The sequence below is a fragment of the Theropithecus gelada genome, chromosome 3 (genome assembly GCF_003255815.1).
Source record: "Theropithecus gelada isolate Dixy chromosome 3, Tgel_1.0, whole genome shotgun sequence".
Lineage (NCBI taxonomy): Eukaryota > Metazoa > Chordata > Mammalia > Primates > Cercopithecidae > Theropithecus > Theropithecus gelada.
In genome coordinates, this window is record NC_037670.1 from 48,976,150 (window position 1) to 48,992,312 (window position 16,163).

Consider the following 16,163-nt stretch of genomic DNA (forward strand, 5'->3'; position numbering starts at 1 on the left):
TTTAATCTCGTAAGTGTATTATTCATCTCAAACATCATAGTTCTCACCTCTTCGTATCTCTCATGTCTCCACATCTGAAGTAAAGGTATAATAACTGTTTTAATGCATTTATCTGCTGAGTCTCACATTTGTGCTAGTTCTGGGTTGGTTTCAATTGGTTGATTTTTCACCTTATATGGGTCCATTTTCCAGCTTTGCAATGCTTAGTAATTCTCAATTACATCATAGATGCTGTGAATGTATCTTATTGAATGTTCTATATTTTGTATTCCTACAAAATGTTACTGGGGTTACACCTTTCAGGTCTTGCTTTCAAAATTTATTAAGCTAACTTGGATAAGTGCTCAGTCTAGGTGTAATGATTCCCACTACTTAGAGAAGACCCTTCTGTGTGCCTTATCCAGTGAACTATGAATTGGGTTTTCTCACATGGCAGGTGGAAACAGGCACTATTCCTTTCCCTGGTTATTGCTGGAAACCTTATCCAAGTAATATTTTAAAAGAATATTAGGAATAAGTTACGTTGCAGAATACAAAATCAATATACAAGAATTAATTTTTCTTTTTTATATATTTATTGTTTTTTTTTTTTTTTATATATATTTATATATTTAAATGTTTCTTTATATTCATGAAAAGATTCATAAGATATTGCCTGGTGAGAAAAGCATGATGTTTTATAAGAGTATAATTCGATTTTTAAAAACAAAATACATGAATATGTATAAATACTAATATAACATTCTCAAAGATAGCTTTGAAAATGCAATATAGCAAAGTATCTGAAAAATAAATCAAGAACACAAATATATTTACAATAGCTATACGATGATAAGATACCTAGGAATAAATTTAACCAAAAAGGTTAACAATTCTTACACAGAAAACTGTAAAACAGTGATGAAATAAATTGAAGAAGACACAAATAAATGAAAGCTATCCCATGTTTGTAGCTTGGAGGGGTTAATATTGTTAAAAATGTCCATAATAATCAAAGGGATCTACAGATTTAATGAAATCTCCATCAAAATACCATTGAAATTCTTCAGTGAAATAGAAAAAAATCTTAAAATTTCTATGAAACCACAAAATACTTTAAATAGCTAAAGCAATCTTGAGCAAAAAGAACAAAGCTAGAGACATCACACCAAATAACTTCAAAATATATTAGAAAGCTATAGTAACCAAAGTAGTATAATACTAGCATAAAAACAGAGATGTGGACCAATGAAACAGAATAGAGAGCCTAGAAATAAATTCACCCATTTAAAAATTAATTTTCAACAAAGGTTCCAAGAGCACACAGTGGAGAAAGGACAGTCTCTTCAATAAATAGTGTTGGAGTGGGTACACATGGAAATACAGGGGGAAATAATCAATACTGGGATTCTAAAAGAGATTACAGTGGGAGAAGGATGTAGATTAAAAAATTACCTACTGAGTACAACATTCACTATTTGGGTGATTGGGTACACAGGAAGCCTAAACTTCATCATTACACAATATATTCTTGTAGCAAACCTGCATATGTACCCCCTGAATCTACTACTTTAAAAAAACAAAATAAAAATAAATGGTGTTGGAAAAACTGTATATCCACATTCAAAAGAATAAAATTAGACCTTTATGTCATACCTTATACAAAAAAAAAAAAAAAATCAACTCCAAATGTACTAAAGACCAAAATCTAAGACTTGAAACTATAAACTTGCTAGAAGAAAATATAGGGAAAATCTTCTTGATATCAGTCTGGACAATGATATTTTGGATATGACCTCAAAAGCACAGGCAACAAATGCAAAGATAGACAAATGGGATTACATTAAACTAAAAAGCTTATGCTCATCAAAGGAAATAATTAACAGAGGTAAGAGACAATCTACAGAATGGGAGAAATTATTTGCAAAGTATATATATGATAAGAGATGAATCTCCAAGATATATAAGGAACTCAAACAACTCAATATCAAGAAAACAAATAACCTAATTAAAAATTGGGCAAAGGATCTGAAAAGACATTTTTCAAAAGAAGACATACAATTGGCCAACAGGTATATGAAAAAGTGTTCAATGTCACTAACCATGAGGGAAATGCAAATTAAAACCACAAAGAGGTATCACCTCACTACTGTAAGAATGGCTATTACCATAAAGACAAAAGTTATAATAAATGTTGGTGAGAACATGGAAAAAAGGAATGGTTGATAACTACTGATGAGAATGTAAATTAGTATAGTTGTTAGGAAAAACAGTTTGGAAGTTCCTAAAAACATTAAAAATAGAATAAATATATGATTCAGCAATTCCATTGCTGGGTATATATCAAAGGAAATTAAATCAGTATGTTGAAGAGATATCTGCACTTCCATGTTTATTACAGCATTAGTCACTATAACCAAGATAAAAAATAAGCCTAAGATTTCAATAGTGGATGAAGCAGTAAGAAAAATATAGTATATATGTGTGTATATATATATATCACCTATATAGAGACAGATAGATGATAGAGAGCTATAAATTGGAATACTATTCAGACATAATAAAGAAGGAAATCCCATCATTGGCAACAACATGAATGAACCTGAAGGACATCATGTTAAGTATAATAAGTCAGGCACAGAAAGACAAAGACTGTAGGATTTCACTCACATGTGGAATCTGAAAAAGTTGATCTCATAGAAGCAGAGAGTAGAATCATGGTTACCAGAGGCTGGGCAGTTGGGAGGGGAAGGTGTTAAGGAGATGTTGGTCAAAGGATAGAAAATTACAGTTAGATAGAAGGAATGAGTTCAAGAGATTTATTGTGCAGCATGGTGACCATAGTTAATAACAAAACATTATATTCCTGAAAAATGCAGAGTAGGTGTTGAATGCTCTTGCTGCAAAATAACTAAAGAAATGTGTATTTTAATTAACTATATTTAACCATTCCACAATGTATTTATTCTTCAAAACACCATGTACACAATGAATACATATAATTTTATGAATTTAAAACAAGCAAATAAATAAAAAAATGAAGTCAAATTTAGGGGCCTCTATATTAATGGCAAAAAAAGAGAATACTAAATGGATAGATGTGGTGATAGGTTGAGCAAAAGCCTTAAGGAGATTTTTGAAGTAAAGAAGCTTATATATTTTTTGTACTTTGATATAATATATATGGATTAAAATAGAAAACTAGATTGTATTTGAATTTTTAAAAATTTTATTACTTGATTTCTTTTTTATTATTTTAGATCAATCTTATACTTTATCAATGTAATGTGCTCATTTTTGGTAATGTGTGGTAAGCAAAGCATTAGAAGTACAAATTCAACATGCATTTTGAAATTAGAAAGATAAATATATAATATTCTTTTCCCTTGGTAATTCAAAATATATCACAAAATTATAGTGTTTTTATTTTTATTGCCTGGGAGAAGGAACTATTAAACATAAGATAAAAAATATATCAAAATTCATGACAGTGACACTAGATGAACTTTTACAATGTAAAAGGACAGCAAATTATTTTTTCTCAAAGGTTTTGGTAAAATTTAACATTGATAGGCCTTGTGTACCTGCCTAAGCTGTTTTGTAAAGCTTGTAGAGGCTTTGTAAAATATAGAATATTTCAAAAAATATGTATTTATTATATATGTATGAATAGAAGATAATTCAATGCTATGCTAATAAGGTCATGAGCTTTTAGTCAATTGTAGAAAAAAGAAAACACACTTGTCTTACTATTTTATTATAAATATGTGAACAGTGCTGCAGTGACTTGGCTTCTTGGAAAGCTTGAAATATTAAATATAAAATCTGTCCAAGATATAGAATACTTTAGGACTTATTATTTCCATTTTAGTAGGTGGCATAAGAGGATTGATTAAGTTGCTTTGGCAAACTTTGTCTATGCGATTCACTCTGACTCTCTTCTGGTGACCATCATGATGGAAGGAATGGCCTGGATACTGAGTTGAGTTCAAGTTTCAACTGCATCAGTATCTAACTGTACCTCTCATACAATTAAGTTTTCTCATACAATTAAGTTTTCCAATAAGGCAGTGAGAAAAGAAGTTGAAACAGATTTTTTTCTTTCTTATAAGCATTTTGTCTATTTCATCCCTACACAGCCAAATGAGATAGAATGGAAATTATCCCATAGATTTGTTCCAACTCCCTACATTTAGAGAACTAGCTAGTTACAGGCATGGACTATTCTAATATTTATGAGAGAAGGACATCAACTCTCTTGTTTTACTAATAGTTATTTTTTGTTCTTTCCCTTTTTCTCTTTCTCAGACCACCTCTTTGCAGGTATAATATTGTACTTAAAGAAAAAGAGGAAGTGTTTCTTTATCTAAACGCGTGCACACCAAAGAAAACATAAGATGCCTTCTTCTATCAAATGCACTTGTTTATGAATTAACGGACTTGTAAACAAAACAATGCAATCAGTCTTTCTTTAATAATGCACTGTTCAATTTGAGATTCAGGTATTTCTATTTCTTAAAAAAAATGAGAATCAAAAATAAAGAAAATAAAAAATGCATACAGTTAAGCATTCCAAATACATTCTGAAAGTTGTTTATTTCTGTCTACTTTTTCTGCTTCCTCATTTAATACTTATCATTGACTATTTACTAATAATGAATAAATGTCTTTTGAAAAATAGGCAAGTTTAGTGAATACTTCACTGTTTTCAACAGAAAATTTATTTTACTACTAAGGTAAATAATGAACACATTATTTTATTTGTAAATTTTCATTTGGAGAAATCACTTGCATTAATGTGAACCTAGTAAACATATACACTTATATAATCATCTACTTGGCATCATTTTTTGTCATTTGTAAATAATGGCTTTGTTTCTATGGAGTACAATAAATAACCTATGGGTGAAATACTGGTTCCATTACTTATTAATGGTGTGATCTTGAGTAAGTTAATTTATCTCACCATATCTCAGTTGCCCAAGTAATTTTTGTGAAAATTGTTTCTAATAAAGTATTTTGAGCAGTGTCTGTTCATAATGACAATAATAAAATGATAGCTAACTCTTATGTATATCACTGTGTTCCTGGAACTATTTAAAGGCTTTATACATATTAATTTATTTAATCCTTATGAAAACCATATGCAGTTAGCCATATTATCTCCACAGATGCAGAAGCCAAGAGACAGAGGCCAAGCAACTTATCCAGAATCATGCACAGGACCAGAATTCAAAACTAAGATGTCTGGGTCCATATTCTTAACTCCTATGTTAAGTGAATTCCCTAAGTTCAATGTATGTTATCTGTTACCTCGATTTACAAATGATCACATTCAAAATCATAATCTAAATGTTCTTAGCATTCTCTAATTCCCGTGTTCAGTCCAGTAAATTCTAGTGCTGAGCTCTCTCTCACTTGTGTCTGAATACCTCAAGGATTTATGTGTGTTTCTAACACTCTGCCAACCACAGTCACAGCCTTTGTATTTTGATTGCCCGTTGAATTAGTTTGCTTGAGCTGCCATAACAAAATACCACAAACTAGGTGGCTTAAGCAGCAAAAATTTATTTTCCCACAATTCTAGAGGCCAGAAGTCCAAGTCAAGGTGTCAGCAGGCTTGGTTTCTTATTGACATGGTTTGGTTCTATGTCCCTACCCAAATCTCATCTTGAATTGTAATCCTCATGTGTCTAGGGAGGAACCCGGTGAGAGGTGGTTGCATTATGGGGGCTGTTTCTCCCATACTGTTCTTGCGATAGTGAGTGAGTCTCATACAATCTGATGGTTTTAAAAGTGAGTTTTCCTGTGCTCACACTTCACACTTCTGTCTCCTGCCACTTGTGAAAAAGGTGCCTGCTTCCCCTTCTGCCATGATTCTAAGTTTCCTGAGGCCTCCTCATGTGAGTCAATTAAACCTCTTTCCTTTATAAATTACCAGTCTTGGGTATTTCTTTATAGCACTGCGACAATGACTAACACGCTTATGAAGCTCTTCTTTTTTCTTTGCAGATGGCTGCCCTCTTGCTGTGACCTCACATGGTCTTTCCTCTGTATATGCACATCCCTGGTGTCTCAGTAAGTCTATATTCCCTCTTCTTTTAAGGGGACCAGTCAGATTAGATTAGGGCCCACCCTAGCAGTCTCATTTTAACTTAATCACCCACTGAAGGGCCCTATCTCCAAGTATAGTCACATTCTGAGGAATGAAGGGTTAGGGTTTTAAAATATGAATTTTTGTGGGGACACAATTTATAACACCTGCCATGATCTGTTAGTATCATAATGATGTATTTTGATAATAATCCACTTGAAGATGAATTGGGGCCATTGTTGGTGCTCACCTGGAAGCAGGTGAAGGTGCTTCAGGTATTAGAAACAGGTTCTACACAAAAATACATTCTACTTTTTCCCTTGGGATTTAAGCAGTGCTGCCTGTACCTCTACTGTCTGATAGATTTTCATTGAAACAGTTTCTTCAGTTTACATTGCAGCCCTTTCCTCCACAGTCCTTTCTCCAGTCCACAGAGATACTGTTTCTCTCTTCTCCACCACTTGGGCATCTACTCACAATCTTCATACATTATTTAACACACACACACACACACACACACACACACACACACAACCTCATGCTATTTTACTGTTCTAATGCCCCCCATTAATTTTCCATATATCCCCAGAAGCTTTTCAATCTCACCCTGTGACATTAATGACACTTATGAAATGCACCGCAAATGTTACCAAGAGCAGAAATTTTCTTCCTGTCTGCCTGATTGCTTAAGGGCCTCCGGGTAACAAACAAGGCAGTAGTCAACCGTTTCATGTATATTAGAACCTGTTAACCTCCTAATGAAACTTCCTTGCCAGAGGTGATAACAGTCTTCCGGAATAACTCAAAGACGTAAACTTGTGAAATGTGTACATGTTGCCACACTGCAATATCTTAGACCACATGGCACATGTGTGTGAATGAGTGTGTTTGTAATGTATATTTTGTCTGTTTCTATATATAATGTATATTTTATCTATATATTATAAATAATATACACATAATATATACCATATAAAAAGATAATACACACATATACATTACATGACTGAAAACATGTATTTTATTTATTTTACTTTTTCTTTTATTATACTTTAAGTTCTAGGGTACATGTGCACAAAGTGCAGGTTTGTTACATATGTATACACACGCCATGTTGGTGTGCTGCACCCATTAACTCGTCATTTACATTAGGTATATCTCCTAATGTTATCCCTCCTGCCTCTGCCCCTCCCTACAATAGGCCCGGTGTGTGATGTTCCCCTTCCTGTGTCCAAGTGATCTCATTGTTCAATTCCCACCTATGAATGAGAACATGCGGTGTTTGGTTTCTGTTCCTGCGATAGTTTGCTGAAAATGATAGTTTCCAGCTGCATCTATGTCCCTGCAAAGGACATGAACTCATCCTTTTTTATGGCTGCATAGTATTCCATGGTGTATATGTGCCACATTTTCTTAACCCAGTCTGTCACTGATGGACATTTGGGTTGATTCCAAGTCTTTGCTATTGTGAATAGTGCCGCAATAAACATACATGTGCATGTGTCTGTATAGCAGCATGATTTATAATCCTTTGGGTATATACCCAGTAATAGGATGGCTGGGTCAAATGGTATTTCTAGTTCTAGAATTGCCACACTGTTTTCCACAATGGTTGAACCAGTTTACAGTCCCACCAACAGTGTAAAAGTGTTCCTATTTCTCCACATCCTCTCCAGCACCTGTTGTTTCCGGACTTTTTAATCCATTCTAACTGGTGTGAGATGGTATCTCACTGTGGTTTTGATCTGCATTTCTCTGATGGTGAGTGATGATGAGCATTTTTTCATGTGTCTGTTGGCTGTATGAATGTATTTTTTATATATATTATATATAGTATATATATATATTATATATATATATATATTTTGAGATGGAATCTCGCACTGTCACCAGGACTGGAGTACAGTGGCATGATCTTGGCTCACTGCTACCTCCGCCGCCTCCCAGTTTGAAGCGATTCGCCTGCCTCAGCCTCCCAAGTAGCTAGGATTACAGGCAGCCACCACCATGCCTGGCTATTTTTTTTTTTTTTTTTTGTATTTTCAGTGGAGATGGAGTTTCACTATGTTGGCCAGGCTGGTCTCGAACTCATGACCTTGTGATCCACCTACCTCAGTCTCCCACAGTGCTGGGATTACAAGCATGAGCCACCGCGCTCGGCCTGTATTGTATTTTTATTAGTATTTAATTTATTGGTGCCCACAAGAAAAAAAAGAAAATACATTTTACAAGTAAAATCAAAGCGCTAGTTATTAATCCCTGCACCTAGCCTTTTTTCCAAAATGAGGGCTGGTGTAATTGAATAACAATTAAACTGGGCTGGGCGCGGTGGCTCATGCCTGTCATCTCAGTACTTTGGGAGGCCAGCCGAGGTGGGCAGACCACTTGGGGCCAAGAGTTGAAGACCAGCCTGGCCAACATGGCGAAACCCCGTCTCTACTAAAAATACAAAAAATTAGCCAGATATCATTTCACAAGGCTATATTCCTAACTACTAGGGAGGCTGTGATGGGATAATCACTTGAACCCGGGAGGCAGAGCTTGCAGTGAGCAGAGTTCAGGCCACTGCACTCCAGCCAGGGTGATAGAGCAAGATCCTGTCTCAAAAATAAATAAATAAATAAAATGAGCATGAACATAATTTATTTTTTGTATATTTCTCTATTGTTTTTCGCATCAGGTTTCAATTTTTTTTAGAAACTTTTGCCATTTTAAAGATCTATTCCACACTCTTCTGTCAAATTCTCATTGCCAAAACCTTAGCTTTCTGAAATTTTTTATTTTAGTCCCTGACTCCTGTATAGCACCTCTGAACCAATCTAGGGCATAAAGAAACTTGCTAAACTGAAGGCAGTAATCGAGGCCTGGCTGACTTTTTCATCTGCTGATTGCAGAGCCACAGTGCCTTGAATGAACATAAGACAGCTGTTGTAACTGAGTGAGTTACAGAAAAACACCACACACTGAGCCTTCTCAGGGGCTTCTGGGCCGCATGCCAGGACACGCACCTGGGAACTCCCAGTGCACACGTTGGTCTCCTGCAGGACGCTTGGCTCTTCTATCTGCGAGAGCTGGCACCCACCCCACAACTGGCTGCACTCTCAGAAAAGTGACAGAAGGACCCTCACCAATGCAGCAGCACCCTGAGGCCACATCCCACTCGCCTGCTGGCTCCTGAGCCTCCCACCCTGTGACAGCTCGCTCCTTCCTGAGCTCCTTCGGTTCCCTGCCTTGAATCCACTGGTTCCTCTCCTCATGGGCCTCTTTCCTGTCATCTGTCAGGGTTCCACCAGGACCCTCTGGCTTTCACGCCACCCCAGCTCCACAAACCCACCCACTGGGTGGAGCACATGCATCCAGCCCGAACTTGCTGATATGCTGCAGCTGGCCCTGGACTCGAACCACGCTGCTGCGGCTTTCCATCAGTGTGGCATCTGCAAGTTACCTCCTGGGCAATGCCAGGTGATGGTAACATCAACCAGGAGGCACCGCTGAGAAGAACGCATGGTGCGTTGACCCCCAAACACTACATCCCTCAACAGACGCTCCGTGTCTTCTCTCCTGGCAGAGCTTCGCTGTAGGAAGAAGGCCATTTCTCCAGTGCTGCTACTTCCAACAACGGGAAAAGCAAGCTTCAGAAATGAAAGGTGTCAAAGAGGCAGGACCCATCAGCAGGGCTGCCAGAGGCCCGACGACCACAGCCCCCAGCATTCCCCAGCCACCACGGCTGACAGTCCAGGCTCCAGAAATGCACGGCTTCAACCTAAGGAGTAAAAACCCTCCCAAGCCAACTATTATTTTCAACAATCAGACTGGGGAGTGGGGCGTTCTAACCCTGCCTCTCTCGACAGCATAGATCATCAGATCCCAGTTCTTATAGGATTGGGGAGTGGGGGGGTTCTAACCCTGCCCCCGTCGATAGAAAACAACTGGGATCTGATGATCTGTGCTAAGTCAGCACTTTGCTTCCGCCACATGCAGTCATCCTCAGCATCAGGAAAAGTCAGAAGCGTTGAGTGATGGCACCAATACCAACACATGCGGTTCTGGCAGCTCTGGTAACTGGCTGCACAGATACAACCCGACAGCGATGAGATCCACGGACATCACCAATCTTCCCAAGAATCGTGTTCCTGAATCTTCTGCATTTGGAATAACCGTCTCCTTTGCCAGGGCTGAGCCATGGTTGCCTCTCGCCTGTCCTCTGCTTTCACCAGCTTCGTGCGCATTTCCGGGCATGTGTTTGTGCAGGTGCTATCACTTATTTCCACAGCGAGAATGTACACAGACACCACACAGAAATGGGCAACCCTGTTAGGAGCTGTGCAGGGAGATCTAACTCATCAGATGTGCCAAATTCCTGTTGCCACGGAAATTTAACGTTGCTATGACCGCATCTCTTACTGCACCATTTAAGACCATCCAGGTAAGAGGAATGTGCCTCTGCATAGCATTTAGCTCACGTTTACATGTTCATTTTCCCCGAATATGGTTGTAATGTGAGATAGAAATCAGTAAGATGGGCTGTAACATATAGTATAGGATCGTTGTGTCTCCTAGGCTCAAGCACATCCTTTAAGATCCTCAGAAAATGAAGTTTCTCTGGGGACGTGAGTTACATAGTAACATGTTTTAGATACTGTCTCTTTCACATTCTAAGTATCAGCACCAAAGAAGTTCTTGAGTTCCTTTTTAAATTGAAAAGCAATTTACAAACCATAAAAGCCCCAATATTAAAGGATACAATTCAGTCTTTTTAGCATATTCTCAAAGCTGCACAACAATCAACCACTAGTATGTAACCACCAACCACTAGGTGGGTGGAAAACTGTAGCCAGAGAATAAGTGGGAATGACCCTTGCTGGTATTTAACTGATTCATTCACGAATGGTCCGAACAGTTCTAGTGAAAAGAACATTTTGGACACAGAAGTTTTCATCCTGCCTGACTATCAGCGTGACCGTGGGCTGTTCCATCCTTCCTGGGCAACAGAGAGAGGGTCTCAGGCCCTTCCGGCCCTGTGCTGGCATTTCCCCAGGATGTGTGTCCCATCCCAAATAGGCTGGAATGCCTTTGGGTACAGCTGAGCCTCTTGAAAAGGGAAGAGTCATATGACGTGCTCTGGGTGAACAGGAAAATGAGGGGGGACAGGGAGAGGGGCCTGGAGGTGAGGAGGATGGTGAGCAACACTGGGGACAGGGGACACAGGGTAACACCAGGGACAGGGGGACGGAGGGTAACGCCGGGGACAGGGGATGGAGGGTAACGCCACTTCTCCATGTGCCTTTGGGGGATGCTGCCACCTCTCACACCCCAGAGTGAAGTCAACAGGATTCTGTCCCCAGGAGCCCCAGGGTCTGGCAGCTGGGATTGGCCCAGCATGAACCACCGTTCACTGGCTCTGCACCCTGGGACAGGCTCCCTGGTGTTTCTGCCCTGGTTTCCCATCTGGACAGTTGGACCCTGAGTGTCCCCGTCATAGCTGCGCCCGGAGCCCTGGACTCCAGCGTGTCGTCGGCACTCGTTAGCGTTTCTTTTGTTGTGGTCCGCAGACAAAATGGCTCTCTCTTTGTGTGTTCCCAGCCCTCCTGCTCACTTTACCTTCTGGGAACACTTTTTACATAGCTTCGTATGTGGGGAGGACTTGAGTGATTAATCGAATGTTTCATCAGATGCGGTTCTTCTGTTTCCCAGTTTTGACACAACATTTGGTGAAATTTCCAGGGACTCCTGTGGTCAGCCTCATGGTTTCACTCTGTCACTTTCTAATGCAGTATTCTTTGGGAGTCTTTTAAATTAAGCGCCATCATTTAAAAATAAGTTTCATAATATGCAATTTCAGGTTAATTCTTTGTGTCTCAGGCAGTGGCTTCCCACCTGTGAGTAGTCAGAAAGGTTCACGCAGTTTTCCAGGGTGGCTTTTGCATTTCCTGGAACTATTAAAAGCTCTCCAGCCATCCCTGTCTCATGGCTCAGCAGGTCCCTTCAGATGTGTCAGCCAGTTGTGTGCCTGCATGTTCAGGATATTTGTCAGGGGACTTCCTCAGATCAGAGCAAGACAGACGGTCACCTCCTCCGTGAGACTTTGGAACCCACCCTGGAGAGACTCCAGCCATGTCCAGAGGGGTCGCCCGCGTCCCTGCAGGCTGGTGGGAGTGACTTCTGAGCCACTCGAGACCCCACTTTGTGTTCCTACACCCCACAAAGCCACTTAAAGCACCATGTTCTGGTGCCATGTGCCTCTGGAGTGTGGCACACAAGCCTGGACGGGGATCTGAGCAGGCGCTGCCTTCCTCAGGCTGCGCTTGTGTTTTGGGACCCCTGGAGCACTCGTGGCTTTGATTCTCACCGCTGTCTGGGCTCCCCTAGAGGGTCTTACCCGCAGCCTGAGGGCCACATCGGCAGCCATGGAGGAGCCAGCAGGTCCGGCGTTGGTCCCACTCAGTCCTTCTCGACTTTGGTGACAGAGGAGAAGCAAAGCTTCAGCTGGGAGCTCCAGGCCTTCTCTGCTTGGGGCCCTGGGACTGAGATAGCACAGAGCCTGCCATCCATGTGCTGGGGGCCCCACCGTGTGGCTCCCTCCTCTGGTCAGGGGCCATGCCCTTGGGCTGGGCAGCTCTGGGTCCTGGCACTCAGGGGCTCGGGGCGGGTCCTGGATGCAGAGAGAAGAAGGATGGCAGTTTGAGCCCAACTATGTTGGCTTCATCTTCTGCCTCTTGTCCCTAAATAAATTTGCAAAGTTTTCCAGATGAAAACTCAGAAGGGATTTTTAATGACTGTAATCTGTGAATACCATGGAAACCAAGTCTGTCCACCTCTTTCACCCATCTCACTTCTTCCTGTTGGGGCTGATTTTGGCAGCGTTCATAGGGGCATGGACGCAAGGGGAGGTGGCCAGCCCTCGACCCTGCGTCCCTCCCCTCCTCCCCTCAGCGCCACAGCATTTCGGTGTCATCCCCTTCCCTGCGTGTATTCTCATGAAAACCAAGTGCGGCTGGAGGGAGATGTCTGCGCCCGCTCCCGTGACCTTCCCGGCCAGCCCGGCCGCAGCGGCCCTCGGCAGGCATCTGTCTGGTTCTGCCTCCATGTCACTCCCGGCACTTGACGCTTGTGCTCCTGAATCTTCATGCGTGTGCTCCATGCAGCCACCTCACGAGTTCCCTGGGAATGGTGACAGTGTCTCATGCCGGTCAGAATGCTCGTCTCTGTCCACTGAATAGTCCATCACAGAATCATTCCTCTGTGATTATTTATGCTTTTTCATGTAGAACTGGAATAAAGAAAAAGTGAATTTAGACATTATAGCCCTCGGGCTGAAGCCAGGTAATTGCATTAGGGAATTAAATGTGAGAGCATTTGAGCTTCTTGAATTCTAATTCCACATCTTCATATCCCCATCACCCCACACCCAGTGTCTAACACAGCTCTTGGTCTAGGAGTTTCTTGATAAATGTTTATTGAATTGAACTGGACTGAGCTTAACATTCCCACCCAGAGTTAGAAGCCAGTCCCTGAGCAAATTGCATTTAGAATGTGAGTTTGACATTACTGTGGTAAGGGGTATCCTACGTGTCATAACTCCTAGTCAATATCAGGTATTTAGTCAAATAGATTCAAATATAGAGAGGCATTGGCCCATCTGGTGAAAGGGCAAGGCATGGTGCTTTAGGTCCAGGTCCCCAATATCTACTATGAAAACAAAACTTTGTCAACTCCAATTACAGCCCTGTCCTCAGTTGGTCACTGTTTACATTAACAATTATAAACAGCTTGAACTTGCTGTCCTGAGAGGCAACACACCCTCCATTCTCTCTGCAGTGCAGCTGCCTTTGTGGATGGAACATGCCCCTCTTCCCTACCTCTCCCCTCCTCTCTCCCTCCCACCCCCCTCCCTCCCCCCCCCCCCCCCCTCTCTCCCTCCCTCCCCCCTCCTCTCTCCCTCCCTCCCCCCTCCTTCTTCCTATCTTCTGTCACCTTTCTCCCCCCACCTTCTCTCCTGGGCGAGGGGCAGAAGAGAAGAGACCTCCGGAATCTTCTGCTTCATCCAAGCAGCTTGGGAGCAGCATCGATAGCTGCAATTTGGCAACCCCAGCAGCTTCCTCAGGGCAGCCTTTCTAATGGGAATCCTGGAATCATGTCTTTCCTTAATGTGTCCTAAAGGCTGGAGGACATGAAGTGAAACAATGCTCCACTCTCAGTCCTGTGATTTTGTGTATTTGTTGGACTCACTTTGAAATTAAACTAAATTATACACAAGGTAGAGCATTAAAAAAGGAAAAAACAGGCTATGGTGTTTGAAAAACAAACAAAACCGTTTGGGTTTGTTGGTTTGTTCTCAGACCTTCACAGGCTCCTAGGTCACACGTTTCAGTTTCTCAGCGAGTGACATTCTCTCCAGAAGCCGTGTCAGCCTCTTGTTTGATGATGCCAGCCACAGCAGAAAGAAGCACTCCGTAGGCCCCATGCTCAGCACCTTGGCATGAGCTCCTGCCATCTTCTGTTCACGCTCATCACAGCTCTGTGCAGTGGGCGTCCTCCTGATCCATGTGGGAGGATGGAGGATGGAGGCGGAAGGGTGAGTGATGGCAGGATCACATGAGGGGTCTCTCCTGAGTAGGGAGTGGAGCCGACCCAGGACCTCAGTGCCCATCATGTCCTTCCTCGTCCTCCTCTGCCTCTCTGTGACTGTTTGACTCAGGCTGCAGGGACAGACGTGAGTATGTGCAGAACATGTGTGCACCCTGGGGGTGTGTGCTCATATTGGCAGGGAGGGATGCGAGCGTGTACAGAGCATGTGTGCACACCACCTTGGAGTTGTATGCTGGCGTTGGCAGGGACAGATGTGAGTGCGTACAGAATGTGTGTGCACACCTTGGGGATGTGTGCTGGTGTTGGCAGGGACAGATGTGAGCGCGTACAGAACGTGTGTGTACACCTTGGGGGTGTGTGCTGGTGTTGGCAGGGACAGATGTGTACAGAGCATATGTGCACATCTGGGGTTGTGTGCTGACGTTGGCATGGAGAGATGTGAGCGTGTACAGAGTGTGTGTGCACCCCTGGGGGTGTGTGCTGGTGTTGGTGGGGACAGATGTGTACAGAGCATGTGTGCATACCTCGGGATTGTGTGTTGGTGTTGGCACAGACAGACATGAGCATGTACAGAGCGTGTGTGCACACCTGGGGGTGTGTGCTTATGTTGTTTTGTAAGTGGCAAATATGTGGCCCGTTGCATCGGCTGGCCCTGTGCCCGTGCTGAGTCCATCAGTGGCCCTCAGGTTGGGGTCTCCATCTCCCCAGACAGCACTCGAGTGTCTTGAGGTTTCAGGTTCTTCCTCTCCAGGTACTTGGGCCTCCTCAGGACCAAACATCAGAACCAGACAACTGCAAACTACAAGAACATTCAAATACATCTTCAGTAGGAAAAACAAAAGTGATTGGAATAATTTTCCAACATGACCCCGTGGTTAAGCCGTTAGATACTCCAGCCAACAGATTGAGTCACTTTAAAATTCACACCAATTAAAATGGTTTTGAGAGTTGCAGAGGTGTACTGCTAAACCTTGAAATAACTGAAGCGTTCTGCTCCACTTGCTTACAAACTAGGGTTGAGGATAACTTTCAGTCCAAAGTAGCAACCTTCTAAATCCAGCTTAGATGCAAGGCTCCCACTGACACAGGAAGAGACAGTGGCCCTTGTTTATTCTCCTGTGTTCAGATACTTTGTCATTTTTTTGTATCCTGATCGTCACATCTGCTTTTCCAATTCAAACTAAAGGGAGTTTAGTTCTGTTTTGGAGAAGCTGTCGTTAGTGGTTTCTTTTCATGGTTTGCTTAATCTCTTAAGTCTGGTGCTTACATTTACCCAAATAGACTTTTCTTTAGTACGATGGTGCCATAGCCCAGGGCTTCTCCCTCCATATCTGCTCCCCAGGAGGCCCCCTAGGAATGGGCGCTGGAGATCCAGCCCCTCTCCCTGTGCCATTTTCTTTGAGTCCAATGTAGGTTTGGCTCAGAAAAGAAAACAGGCCTCCGGGTTAGGTGCCTCTGACGGCTTGCTTGTGAACTGTTTAATGATAAGGCGCCTTCCAAA

At 41.9% G+C, this 16,163-nt stretch overlaps 1 protein-coding gene across 3 annotated transcripts in view; it reads left to right on the top strand.

Annotated features, from left to right (window-relative positions):
* The window catches only part of LIPI (lipase I), a 103,169-nt gene extending 98,613 nt beyond the window's left edge, over window positions 1–4,556 (top strand). For all 3 annotated transcript variants that reach the window (XM_025380132.1, XM_025380131.1, XM_025380130.1), the window contains one exon: window positions 4,288–4,556. In XM_025380132.1, the coding sequence (XP_025235917.1) occupies window positions 4,288–4,375 (88 nt within the window). In that variant the 3' untranslated portion in view covers window positions 4,376–4,556. The remainder of the gene's footprint in view (window positions 1–4,287) is intronic.
* Window positions 4,557–16,163: the final 11,607 nt, after the last annotated feature.